General features: G+C 43.3%; 2 protein-coding genes across 6 annotated transcripts in view; one reads left to right on the top strand and one right to left on the bottom strand.

Moving 5' to 3' along the window:
- Window positions 1-8,078, top strand: part of kidins220b (kinase D-interacting substrate 220b) — a 48,178-nt gene extending 40,100 nt beyond the window's left edge. For all 5 annotated transcript variants that reach the window (XM_064990714.1, XM_064990716.1, XM_064990717.1 and 2 more), the window contains 4 exons: window positions 243-380; window positions 462-560; window positions 3,448-3,678; window positions 5,476-8,078. In XM_064990714.1, coding sequence (XP_064846786.1) covers window positions 243-380; window positions 462-560; window positions 3,448-3,678; window positions 5,476-6,669 — 1,662 coding nt within the window. In that variant the 3' untranslated portion in view covers window positions 6,670-8,078. The remainder of the gene's footprint in view (window positions 1-242; window positions 381-461; window positions 561-3,447; window positions 3,679-5,475) is intronic.
- A 497-nt stretch (window positions 8,079-8,575) lies between these two features.
- id2b (inhibitor of DNA binding 2b) lies at window positions 8,576-10,804 on the bottom strand. The gene is made up of 3 exons (XM_064990719.1): window positions 10,367-10,804; window positions 9,823-9,884; window positions 8,576-9,125 (listed from the first exon to the last, which is right to left on the bottom strand). The coding sequence occupies exons 1-2, from the start codon at window positions 10,757-10,759 to the stop codon at window positions 9,840-9,842; spliced, it is 438 nt and encodes a 145-aa protein (XP_064846791.1). The 5' UTR covers window positions 10,760-10,804; the 3' UTR covers window positions 8,576-9,125; window positions 9,823-9,839.
- Between the last annotated feature and the right edge of the window lie 3,442 nt (window positions 10,805-14,246).

Below are 14,246 nucleotides of genomic sequence, written 5' to 3' on the forward strand. Positions count from 1 at the left end.
CATGCCTTTATACCTTTGCAGGTTTGAACGGAGTTTCAGCATGGAACTCTTATTTTATGTGATTCTATGTTATTCAATTTTTACCCAGACTGGCAGAGTATACTACAATAGTGAGATACATAATAACTTGAAAGGGGAGAAATTTTATTTGGAATTCTAACGTCCATCAAATAGCTATTCACCCAGGTTTTGTATTCTGTCATTGACAATGTGTTCTGGACCTGGTTATGTGTGTGTGTCAGGGTTCTGCCTCTGTGGTGTCGGCCACCCCGGGCATCCTCCTGAGCTCCATGAACACAGACGCAGTGTGTGAGCGCGTCAAACAGATCGAGGGCATCGACCAGAGCATGCTGGTCCAGTACACAGCCACCATCAAGAAGGTGAGCTTGAGAGAGAGAGAGAGAGAGAGAGAGAGAGAGGGAGGGTATTTCTGACATCTCTCCATTGCTTCTCTCCCTCAGGCTAATGTGAATGGCAGAGTTCTGACCCAGTGCAACATCGATGAACTGAAGAATGAGATGAAAATGAACTTTGGAGACTGGCAGCTCTTCAGAGGAACGGTGAGTACTTTGGCTCTAACTTTGCTCTTACCTGTTTCTTTTTATTGTGTTGTGTATTTACCATCAGCTTTAACAGTGGACACTGCTGTTACAGTATGGTTCTTAACTCAGTACGGTGTCTACCCACTCTGCCCAAATTGCGCTTTGGTGATGAAATTTCACCTCCTTATGTTATAAAATACATTTTTACTAAGACAAATAGTATTCATGTTCTGAATTGTTCAGTGGGGTCTTTCTCTAACAAATCATTAACATTATATCCAAAGAGTTGGATTTCGTACCTAATACATCCTATGATAAGCACCGAGCTCTGTTGACATACAGTGCCTTGCGAAAGTATTCGGCCCCCTTGAACTTTGCGACCTTTTGCCACATTTCAGGCTTCAAACATAAAGATATAAAACTGTATTTTTTTGTGAAGAATCACCAACAAGTGGGACACAATCATGAAGTGGAACGACATTTATTGGATATTTCAAACTTTTTTAACAAATCAAAAACTGAAAAATTGGGCGTGCAAAATGATTCAGCCCCTTTACTTTCAGTGCAGCAAACTCTCTCCAGAAGTTCAGTGAGGATTTCTGAATGATCCAATGTTGACCTAAATGACTAATGATGATAAATAGAATCCACCTGTGTGTAATCAAGTCTCCGTATAAATGCACCTGCACTGTGATAGTCTCAGAGGTCCGATAAAGCGCAGAGAGCATCATGAAGAACAAGGAACACACCAGGCTGGTCCGAGATACTGTTGTGAAGAAGTTTAAAGCCGGATTTGGATACAAAAAGATTTCCCAAGCTTTAAACATCCCAAGGAGCACTGTGCAAGCGATAATATTGAAATGGAAGGAGTATCAGACCACTGCAAATCTACCAAGACCTGGCCGTCCCTCTAAACTTTCAGCTCATACAAGGAGAAGACTGATCAGAGATGCAGCCAAGAGGCCCATGATCACTCTGGATGAACTGCAGAGATCTACAGCTGACGTGGGAGACTCTGTCCATAGGACAACAATCAGTCGTATATTGCACAAATCTGGCCTTAAGAGAAGAGTGGCAAGAAGAAAGCCATTTCTTAAAGATATCCATAAAAAGTGTTGTTTAAAGTTTGCCACAAGCCACCTGGGAGACACACCAAACATGTGGAAGAAGGTGCTCTGGTCAGATGAAACCAAAATTGAACTTTTTGGCAACAATGCAAAACGTTATGTTTGGCGTAAAAGCAACACAGCTAATTCATCTGAACACACCATCCCCACTGTCAAACATGCTGGTGGCAGCATCATGGTTTGGGCCTGCTTTTCTTCAGCAGGGACAGGGAAGATAGTTAAAATTGATGGGAAGATGGATGGAGCCAAATACAGGACCATTCTGGAAGAAAACCTGATGGAGTCTGCAAAAGACCTGAGACTGGGACGGAGATTTGTCTTCCAACAAGACAATGATCCAAAACATAAAGCAAAATCTACAATGGAATGGTTAAAAAATAAACATATCCAGGTGTTAGAATGGCCAAGTCAAAGTCCAGACCTGAATCCAATCGAGAATCTGTGGAAAGAACTGAAAACTGCTGTTGACAAATGCTCTCCATCCAACCTCACTGAGCTCGAGCTGTTTTGCAAGGAGGAATGGGAAAAAATTTCAGTCTCTCGATGTGCAAAACTGATAGAGACATACCCCAAGCGACTTACAGCTGTAATCGCAGCAAAAGGTGGCGCTACAAAGTATTAACTTAAGGGGGCTGAATAATTTTGCACGCCCAATTTTTCAGTTTTTGATTTGTTAAAAAAGTTTGAAATATCCAATAAATGTTGTTCCACTTCATGATTGTGTCCCACTTGTTGTTGATTCTTTACAAAAAAATAAAGTTTTATATCTTTATGTTTGAAGCATGAAATGTGGCAAAAGGGCGCAAAGTTCAAGGGGGCCGAATACTTTCGCAAGGCACTGTAGCTGTGCAGGTTTCTCGTAAACAACTTTTGTCACTTTTACATTTTGTGGTCGTTGTCTTCAAAGTTGTTTCTGCGGATCACAAAACGCAAAATTAGCATGACACGAGCTGAATTAAATTATAAAAGGCTTTGAAAATAAAAAGCTTATACAGATGTAGGATCTTAATTTGAGCCAGTTTGCTACAGAAGGAACATAATCCTGCAGCAACAGGAAATGTGAATTATTATGTGGATCATAGTTCATGTACATTTTTTGTAGGGGTTAATACATTCTTTGTTAGGGCAAATCAAGTCTGACATTTTAAAGTGGAAATTACAAACTTTAGAAGTCTTTTTAAACCTTGAGTACACTACAAGATTGCATTTCCGGCTGTGCAGGAAAATAGTCAGCAACAAAAGAGAGACCAAATTAAGATCTTACATCTGTAAATTCAGTGCTCCATTGACATTTCACAGCGATACGTTTGTTTTTGTGAGAAATATTTGAAAAATAACAAGAATTTCCAATTACAAATGAAAAGCATATGCTAAAATATGAAAATACTGCATGTCATGTTTCAAAATCAATATACATCTTACCTCTATTATTGTTTAAAATTCAATAAAAAAGATAACGAGTTCAACAGGAAAGTGAGCCTGTCAGGTAGCCTGTATAGCCTTAATTCTTGCACAGAATCCAGCCGAGCTGACATGATGCAATTTTCCAGATTTTTGGCCACACTTATTCTCTGGCCTCCATTGATTTAGTCACCAGAATTCTGGCCTATTCTACAAGGGTAAAAACTCCAATAACTTTTTAACAGATTACTATAGACACATGAGGTTTGGTTTTCTTAAAGGGTTATAATTTTAGCCATTGGTCAAAATATGTGTTTTTGATTGGACACCCTAAACCCAGTCATCTGTGGTCCTCCTCCTACATTTTCTTCTTCTAGGTGTTGGAGATGCGTCACGTGGAGAGCCAGGTGCTTCATGAGGAGGCTCCCAGCGAGATGGGCAGCAGTGTGGCGGGACACGGGGAACCAAGGCGCCAGGTTGCCCCGCCCCAAGCTGGCGCCGCCAACCTCGACGCCAACTCACCAATGTACAGCTTCAACCTGAGCTTTGAGGAGCTAAGCAACGTGGGACTGGATGAGCCTCCCAGGAACAGCAACAATACATGGATTGTGAGTGACTGGTGGTATTTTCCATTGTAGAGAGGTCTATAATTGCATCATTATATTACATTGACAGAAAGACTGGTATTGAATAACTATATGTACAGAACCATAATTTAAGTCGTTGACCTGTATGAAAACCAAATGATAGCCGATTTGCCTTCATGTACACTACCGGTCAAAAGTTTTAGAACACCTACTCATCATGGGTTTTTCTTTATTTTTACTATTTTCTACATTGTAGAATAATAGTGAAGACATCGGAACTATGACATAACACATGTGGAATCATGTAATAACCAAATAAGTGTTAAACAAATCAAAATATATTTGAGATTCTTCAAATAACCACCCTTTGCCTTGTTTACAGCTTTGCACACTCTTGGCATTCTCTCAACCAGCTTCACCTGGAATGCTTTTCCAACAGTCTTGAAGGAGTTCTCACATATGCTGAGCACATTTTGACTGCTTTTCCTTCACTATGCAGTCCGACTCACCCCAAACAATCTCAATTTGGTGGAGGCCAGGTCATCTGGTGCAGCACTCCATCACTCTCCTTCTTGGTCGAATAGCCCTTACATAGCCTGGAGGTGTGTTGGGTCATTGTCCTGTTGAAAATCAAATGTCCCACTAAGCCCAAACCAGATGGGATGGATGGCGTATCGCTGCAGAATGTAGCCGTGCTGGTTAAATGTGACTTGAATTCTAAATAAATCACAGACAGTGTCACCAGCAAAGCACTGTCACACCATAACACCTCATCCTCCATGCTTTACGGTGGGAAATACACATGCGGAGATCATCTGTTCACCCACAGCGCGTCTCACAAAGACACGGCGGTTGGAACCAAAAATCTCTAATTTGGACCAAAGGACAAATTTCCACCGGTCTAATGTCCATTGCTCGTGTTTCTTGGCCCAAGAAAGGCCTTATCTTCTTATTGGTGTCCTTTAGTAGTGGTTTCTTTGCAGCAATTCGATCATGAAGGCCTGATTCACGCAGTCTCCTCTGAACAGTTGATGTTGAGATATGTCTGTTGCTTTAACGTTGTAAAGCATTTGGACTGCAATTTCTGAGGCTGGTAACTCTAATGAACTTATCCTCTGCAGCTGAGGTAAGTCTGGGTCTTCCATTCCTTTGGCGGTCATCATGAGAGCCAGTTTCATTATAGCACTTGATGGTTTTTGCGACTGCACTTGAAGAAACTTTCAAAGTTATTGAAATTTTCCATATTGACTGACCTTCATGTCTTAAAGTAATGATGGACTGTTGTTTCTCTTTGCTTATTTGAACTGTTCTTACCATAATATGGACTTGGTCTTTTACCAAATAGGGCTATCTTCTGTATACCTGCACTACCTTTTCACAACACAACTGATTGGCTAAAATGTATTAAGAAGGAAAGAAATTTCACAAATTAACTTTTAAGAAGGCACACCTGTTAATTGAAATGCATTCCAGGTGACTACCTCATGAAGCTGGTTGAGATAATTCCAAGAGTGTGCAAAGCTGTCATCAAGGCAAAGGGTGGCTATTTGAAGAATCTCAAATATAAAATATATTTAGATTTTCTAACGCTTATTTGGTTACTACATGATTCCATATATGTTATTTCATAGCTTTGATGTCTTCACTATTATTCTACAATGTAGAAAATAGTAAAAATAAAGAAAAACCCTTGAATGAGTTGGTGTTATAAAACTTTTGAACAGTGGTGTGTACTTAGACCACAGATCTGGGCCCTCCTCAGTCTTTCAATGTCTTACTCTATTAAATGTAATGTTTCATAACCTCTCCTCTCCCCAGGCCCCTACCCACCGCACCCCCAGCATGTCCAGCCTCAACTCCCCGGAGTCATCCAACGACATCGTCAAGCTGACGGAAAAGCAGCAATCCGAGTACCGCGACGCCTATCAGGAGTACATCGCCCAGATGGCCACGCTGGAGGTGGGCGGAGGCGGGGGAGAGAAGCCCGTCCAGCCCCACCCCAACCAGTTCATGACCTCCTCCAGCTCCGAAGATAAGACCAAGGACAAGGCGACTGCCAAGAGGAGCACCGCCAAGCCCCCCGCTGTAGACGCCCCAGACTTCACCAACGCTGAAGCCCCTCTGGACCCCATCACAGAGGAAGATGAGAAGCAGGACCCCCATGGCTCCTCCAAAACCCTGCTGGGCCGCAAGGCCTCCGGACCCAGTGACAGGGGGAGCGGCCTGTTTCTGGGAGCCGCCGATCTCAAGTTGAAGACCACCGGCGGGCTGCGTTACCAGAAGCTGACCAGTGATGACGAGGATTCAGAGAACTCCGACACTCCTCTCCTGGGCGACGGCAAGAAGCTCGTTGAAACCAAAGCATCCTCCTGCAGCAGCTCCCTGGCCCTGGCTAAGGGGAAAGAATATCTCTCCGATGCCATGCTGGATAAGAAGGATTCGTCGGACTCTGGCATGCGGTCCAATGAGAGCTCCCCCAACCACTCTCTGCAGGACGAGGAGGCCGATCTTTCCCAGCTGGAAAGGGCCAACCTCATCGACCTGGACCAAGAGGAGAGCCAGAGCCTGGCAGCCAGGAAGATGGTTCTGCCCAGCAGCCTGAGTGGCCTCCAGGACCCAGCCGTGGCCCGCATGTCCATCTGCTCCGAGGACCAGTGCAGCCTGCTGGCCAGCAGCCCCGAAGAGAGCTGGCCCTCGTCCAAGAGCTACAACCTGAACCGCACGCCCAGCAACACCACCCTCAACAACAACACCAACGCCCAGCAGCAGCGTTGCCCAGGGCAGTGTGCTCCGGTAGGGTCGACCGACACTACCTGCTCCACTCCTACCTCCTCCTCCACCAGCGAGATCATCATCTCCCCGGGTTCTGGCACCACCAAGTCCGGGCCGCAGAACGAGAACGTGCGTGTGGTGCACCTGAAGCGGGGGCTGAACCCCGGGGATCCCCCAGAGATCACCAGCGTGTCCTCCGACACCGTCACATTCGGAGAGGAGCGCGAGAGCATCCTGTGAGCCTCCCCTCCCACGCCGTACCCAGGAGGGAGACCCCTGGAGAGCACTCAGTCAGTAGATCTTTGGTGTGGTAGTCTGAACAACACATGAGTAGCAAGGTACCGTAGCTAGCTAAATGGGTAGATAAATTAAGATTTTAGGGCTATATGTTCCTAGTTGTGTACTATGTAGATAGCATCGTTAAACCAGCCTGATTTTGCGTGCTCACATTCTGTTTTACTTCAGTGAAATAAAAGGCACAATGGTCTGTCTGGTTTCACGAGGCTACTATGTACTGTAGAGGCAGCGTACTGATGTTGTATTGTGTATTTTTATCATCTGAAGTGAAGTGACCCATATTAACTATCTTGGTAGTTAGTTACTTACAGTATAATTGACAACTATCTGTGAATTCTCCTGCACTAGAGCAAACATAAGCTTGAGTGCCAGTCTGTTTGTGCTATCAGGCCAACTTCTTGTCACTCATTGTCATGCCAAGAGATTTGAAAATGAGCAATGGAGTTGGCAAGAGCACAAGTCTATCTGGGACCAGTCTAGGAGCATGTGCCAACAGTATTATTCTTAGCTGCTGCTCCCTGTGTGTGTCAACTAGTGATGTATGAAGCTTGTGGGTTCTGTACAATAGAAGATCGATGAAGAATAAATGCAAATGAACACGTGAGCCAATTGAACAAAAGTGTGTGTAGGATCTGTCTTTGCCGTGTCTCAGCAAATGTCATGGAGGAGTCTCAACTGAACTGTTCTGCAATGTTGCTATAGCCACAGGACTTTTAACTATGTTTGCATCCCAAATGGCACCCTATTCCCTATAAAGTGCACCACATTTGACCAGCGCTATGGGGCCCTTCTTACAACACTAACAAACATTTGAGGATAAAAGGGAGGGGACGTTGACACTAATAATAGACAAGTGTTTTAAGAAAAAATGTAGAACGAGAAAGAAGTATGTTCAGAAAAGTTATTGCTCTCCAGAAAAATTCAGTTGCATTCGCCATGTGATAAATTGGGACTGTATGTACGCTTCTTTGTAATGAACAGTGGTTGTAAAATCATTTTGGTTTATTAAATGTCATGGTCTGTCTCGTCCCGTAACACTAGTACTATGTATCCAATGCCATTGAAATGTACATCTGATAAGCAGATGGCATCGGATTCACAAATCTGGCTACAGATTATGACCCGTGCCATGCATATGCAAATTAGTTTGACGTCCGTGCAAATGTCAGAGTGCCCTCCTATGTGTAGCATGCACTGTGATGTTCTATGGTGTATTTTACCCAGTCTGGTGATAACCGTGTCGAAGAAAAAAAATAAGAAAATAGAGGATTCGATCAATAAAGGAAAATAAGTGAATTTTGCCATCAGACATTAATCGGACTGTAAAAAATAAAATCTGGATGTTGGCCGTATACAGAGTCTGACCTCGTTTGTTCCCACGTAGGCGTGTTGGAAAGGATATGTATGGACCAGTATGTTCTCGTATTTTCATATAGCAGTTTCTTCCTAACGTCCACCAGCAGGAGGCGTGCTCCACCCATGCAAAAATAGTAGTAAGCATCTTAATATGTAATAATATATATGCAATTTTATCCAAAGTAACTTACAGTCATGGGGCATAAATTATTAATGTATGGGTTGTCCCGGGAATCAAACCCACTTCCCTGGCATTGAAAGCATCATGCTCTACCAACTGAGCTCCAGAGAACCACCAGTGACTAGATGGGCACCAGCCCACCATCCTGGGTAACTGGATATGATTAGTAACTGCAATACATTGAGTCTTGTTATGTGGTCTGCCTAATGATAGTCTGAATCTTTCAGATACATTTAAAAGCAAGTTCAATGGAATGCAGTTCCACCATCCTTCGATGTAAGAGAAGTTCCAGTGACAATGTTGAAAATGGTCAGTTGTTGGAAATCTGTATATTTACACCACTTAAAAAGTTCCAATATAATCCCTCATAAAACATAATATGGATATTAACATAATTGTACAGTATAAGGAATCTAATTTATTATTGTATAAAAGTGCAATTTACAACATTCCTCATTATATTCTCTGCAACCAATCTGATACTATACAGGCATGATTTTTGTCTTAACATTTATATACAGTGAGTGTCCATTAGTCCGTCTGTAAGAAACAGCAAACATTTAGAGAGTTCTCCTGTGTTTCATGCGCCACCTGCCCAGGAAAAGGCAGAATCCTGTCGTCGAAAGATATCTCGTTTCAATACTATCTTTTCAGTCAGTTATTCTGTCCTTGTGTTCCCATTGTTGGTGAGATATCATTATTCCGTTGAAAGAAAAAAATAAAAGGCCAGTAGATAAATAAAAACTATAAAACACATACTTGTATCTCCTTTTAGGAAAAAATATAAACTTAAGTCAAGAGGAAATCCAGCCAGCCAGTGGAGGTGAACATGGGGTCCTGTTTAAAACACACCTGTAATAGACTGGGGAGAGAAAAGAGGGTAACATTTAGAGAGAAGCCAGGCTAAAGGACAGACAGGGAACTGGACAGTCAGACTGGCGCCTGAGAGGAAGCCACAGTTCTTTTTCTACTTTAACCAAACACTGAAATACTGGTGGAAGTCTGTCCCAAATGGCACCCTTTTCCCTATGTAGCACACTACTTTTAAACAGGGCCCATAGGGCACTACTTAAGGAAATAGGGTGCCATTTGGGATGCACAGGCTGAAATACTGGGCAATCCCTGAGCACCAGATGGAGGCGTCGACACAGTCGGAGGAATAAGTAACATCCTGACAACCTCTAAGTACAACGTGGGAATAGATCTACACTTGCTATAATGATGCTGGCTGGCGCCTGCTTTTACTTACAGACAATTATCTACAGACCAGTAGTTTTCAGAACCCACACAACCACAGACTGGAGTAGCCATCCAGTCTATTATGTAGCCAGAGCCTATGATATCATGATACAGGTAAGTTAATCAGTGGTGTCAAATGTCAGTCAAGTCAACAATATAACAGTCCATGGACTACCTTTTCAAAGTGTAACTGATGCCAAGTCTCTATGTCCTCAAAAGTTTTGACCCATTTGAGCGCACCTTTTCTTTTACCTCTCAACAAAATTACTTTTCCAAATGGAAATGGATGCAATAATGGCAGTATTAAAGGAAATACTTACCCAGTCAGAGGGAGAGTTTAGCTGTCATCAGTCTCTGTCTCTTTGGGGAGCTGGTCATTTGACTGTGAGAACACAAGACAACCACTGTTCAATATCACTGTTTACAGATTGAGGCTACTGGCATTGCTGAGTTAGAACAGTGGCTGTGGTCTAGTTTCTATTAGGTTTCTATTCATTCACCACCAAGCTGTAACTTGTACAATAGCCAACAGTGGCACTTAAATCTGTAAAAATGTACAAAATCTTTTTTATGTGAAGCAGAATATAAGGCTGCTTTGGAAAGAATCTAATAAATATTTGAATATAAGCCTGTAAGCCTTTAACCAAAGTAAGCATATATAACATATTACATAGGCTACATGAATACTGTACATGTCATAGGAGTTAGGCTACATCAAATTAAAGGAACTCCAATTGAACAAGCTAGTTTCTGTGTAGCCTACTATGTTTATGTTAGGCTATTTATTTTTCTGAACCACTCCAAAACAGAAGTTCCCTCATTGGAACAAAAAATGAAGTTGTTCTCTGCTATTCGTATTTTTACCTGAAAGGTGAGGAGGCTGATGTCGGAGTTGATGGTTGCTAAGGGGTTCCTGGGTGATGCTGGCTGTCCCGGTCGCTGCTGCTGATGTTGGCAGCTGGAGATGTTTGAGCTAGAGTCCAGTGCAATCTGAAGGTCTAATATATAGTCTATAACATGCTGCAATATCTCAATTTTACTAACGTTCTTGTTCTGCGGGAGGCTGGGCACGAGTTCTTTCAGCTTGGTGTAGCAGTCGTTCATATTGTACATCAGACTCAGAGGATCATCCATCGGGCTTTTGCTCCGGGCGATGCCGAGGGCATGTTCCGACGAGTTGGTGATGTTGTTTCTCATAGACCGCACAGGACTTATTGCTTTCATGATGACAGTTGTGTGCGATAAGATATCACGCATGAAAGAAACAGATATCCTTGCCCAGACTTCGCTAAATACAATCAGTGCAGTGCGCACGCTGTCAAGTCCTTTTATAAGCCTTGTGGACGGGGCTGGTTGCGCCTCAGGCCGAAGATTGCTCGTAGATTGGCTTCCTGGAAGTGTCAATCACTGTCCAAAGCAATGGAATTGGTTCAAATGGAGCACATATTTCCACCCCGCCCATATTTTCCGCATTCTTGAGCAAGTTATTTGAAGGCGCGCAACTGAAGTGATGTTCTTCTCTGTTCATGTGAGTTTATTTTGAAGTCATCTGTGTCTGTAGGCTACTTCTGACTGTGGGCCTATAGGTGATCTAAAGGCACATCAGTGTGCCAAATGTAGACTACCTCCTCATTACGCAGAGCCAATTAGGTTACTCACCAGAGATGTTCAACCCAATAACCATGTATTAGTCTACAGTTCCACGTTCCAGCTATTGATAGCCTATATTGGCCTTTTTTCCATAGAGGGAAATTGCACATTATTTCGTTTCGTGACCCTAGCTCATCTGGAGTGAGTTAACTTCACCATGCGTTAAAGCTGTGCGCAGTCTCCACATTTCTTACCCACTGGACCAAGTTGAACCCAATCTCATGATTGCTTGGCAACATAGAGCTCAACGCACTCACACTGCAGTAGCTGTAGCGAGTTGCCTGGCTTCGCCGCAAGCTCCCACTTCTACCGACTGCCTGGCGCCAGCGCTGTGACGGCATCCCATTCACAGCAGCACTTGAAGCCAGGCAGGCGCCGCTCTGGCGGCTGCTATGACGACGGGAGCTGTCAGTCAGCGCGCGGGCTCTCAGCTGACTTGAGATGGAGCTCTCACAGTGCCTGGAGTGCCCGGAGCCACACACCTGCACTGGTGGTTTGAGTTTCTTAACACAACTGAACTACTGTTTTCTATCTGTTTACTGTCTTAATTCACTAGCTGTACTAGATGCCAAGGGCTTGTTGTGAGAAAAGTCCTGTGTGGCTCAGTCGGTAGAGCATGGCGCTTGCAACGCCAAGCGTCGTGGGTTCGTTTCCCACTGGGGCCACCCATATGTAAAAGTAGTGGCCCCAGCCGACTTGTAAGTCGCTTTGGACAAAAGCGTCTGCTAAATGGGATATATATATAGAAAATAGTACAGCGTCCCAACTGGCACCCTATTTCCAACACAGTGCACTTCTTTTGATCAGATCCCTAATGGCACTGGTCAGAAGTGGTGCACTATAGGGAATAGGCTGCCTTTTGGGATAGAGCTGATATCTCATGCGTCCAGTAGTTTTCAGCTACAGGTTTATGTGCTACTTAAACGCCCTACAACAAAGCTTTCTTAGTGTCCAACAAGCATTCTGTGCCCTTAACCTTGTTCTGAACACCCTCAAAACAAATGTTGTGTGGCTTGGTAAGAAGAATGACCCTCTCCCCACAGGTGTGATTACTACCTCTGAGGCTTTAGCACTTGAGGTAGTCACCTCATACACGTACTTGGGAGTATGGCTAGATGGTACACTGTCCTTCTCTCAGCACATATCAAAGCTGCAGGTTAAAGTTAAATCTAGACTTGGTTTCCTCTATCGTAATCGCTCCTCTTTCACCCCAGCTGCAAAACTAACCCTGATTCAGATCACCATCCTACCCATGCTAGATTACGGAGTAATTTATAGATCCGCAGGTAAGGGTGCTCTCGAGCGGCTCGATGTTCTTTTTACCATTCGGCCATCAGATTTGCCACCAAAGCTCCTTATAGGATACATCACTGCACTCTATACTCCTCTGTAAACTGATCATCTCTGTATAACCGTTGCAAGACCCACTGGTTGATGCTTATTTATAAAACCCTCTTAAGCCTCACTCCCCCTATCTGAGATATCTACTGCAGCCCTCATCCTCCACATACAACACCCGTTCTGCCAGTCACATTCTGTTAAAGGTCAGTTTTATCTCAATCTCTTAATTCAAAGACTCAATCATGGACACTTACTGACAGTTGTGGCTGCTTTGTGTGATGTATTGTTGTCTCTACCTTGCCCTTTGTGCTGTTGTCTGTGCCAAATAACGTTTGTTCCCTGTTTTGTGCTGCTACCATGTTGTGCTGCTGCCATGTTGTTGTCATGTTGTGTTGCTACCATGCTGTGTTGTCATGTGTTGCTGCCATGCTATGTTGTTGTCTTAGGTCTCTCTTTATGTAGTGTTGTGTTGTCTCTCTTGTCATGATTATGTGTTTTGTCCTATATTTTATTTGATTTATTTTTACTTTTAATCCCAGCCCCCGTCCCCGCAGGAGGCCTTTTGCCTTTGGTAGGCTGTCATTGTAACACATTTTTTTTGTTTAAGTTAAAAAAAAAAAAAAAAAAATACTGTATAGGTCTATGTGTCAAAGTAATTTAAGTACTTTTCAGGAGTATTTAAGACAATGGAAAATGGACATTCAACATAGAGATAAACAGTGTAAAACACAGTCATTGATCAGCAACGGTTAAGATCAATAAGAAAATGGGTCACTGACTCCAAGCATTCTGTACTTCTGGTCAGAAGTATAGTACTATACAGGAATAGAGTGCCATTTGAGATGTACAGAACCCTCATTATGCATTTTCCATGGTCACTCTTCTCTTCCCAAGTTGCTGGATACAGTAGCATGCTACTGTATGCTTGTTGAAGCTGGGACAGCATTTAAATCGCATCTCAGAGCAACTGTTACTCATCCATCAGAATTAACTCAGCGCCCTATAACACCTTATAGGAAATTGGGTGCCATTTGGGATGCACACTGTCACAATGGTAAGGGCTTTTGGCTGCAACCATTTGAGTACTTATTCTCAGCACTTCCCTTTTCTGGGCCCCTTTTCAAACTTACCGAGAATGTAGCAGTTCTTTTGAGGACATGTTTTATAAGAAGGGGGTTAAGTGGCCAAAGTGAAATTTGGATGTTTAGAAAAGTTTTTTAAATTTTCTGTCATTGGATATCAATATAATTTGGTGAGCTATTCCTCACAATGCCACTGGCTGTCTGCATCTCTCTTCTTACACACAGCCTTGACCAGGGTGGAGCCCTTTACATTCGCATTGTTCCTCTGTCCCTGGAAGTCAATCATTATCCGATACCCCTTAGGTAGACGTTCCTGATGAGAGGCCAGGTGATGGGTACCCTTTCCTGAGACTTGAAGATTTGCGTTAGCTCCCTGAGCTTATATCTAGGCTTTAGCTCAGCGAGCTAAAGCAGTCTCGTTCTATTCATTCTATTTCTATGCATTTAATTGTATCCGATAGGTGAAATCCGGATGATAACTTCTGAAAAACTGGGCCCAGGAGACCCGAATTCGATCCCAGTTGGTCTCACAAGAACAGCTCAGTACAGACTCAATACAGTCTGTAGTCCTCACGGGTACAATCTGATCAGGGTAGACAATATTGGCATCCCAAATAGCAACCTATTCCCTATGTAGGGCACTGCATAGGGAATAGGGTACCATTTTGGAT

Source organism: Oncorhynchus masou, chromosome 16 (genome assembly GCF_036934945.1).
Source record: "Oncorhynchus masou masou isolate Uvic2021 chromosome 16, UVic_Omas_1.1, whole genome shotgun sequence".
Classification (NCBI taxonomy): Eukaryota; Metazoa; Chordata; class Actinopteri; order Salmoniformes; family Salmonidae; genus Oncorhynchus; species Oncorhynchus masou.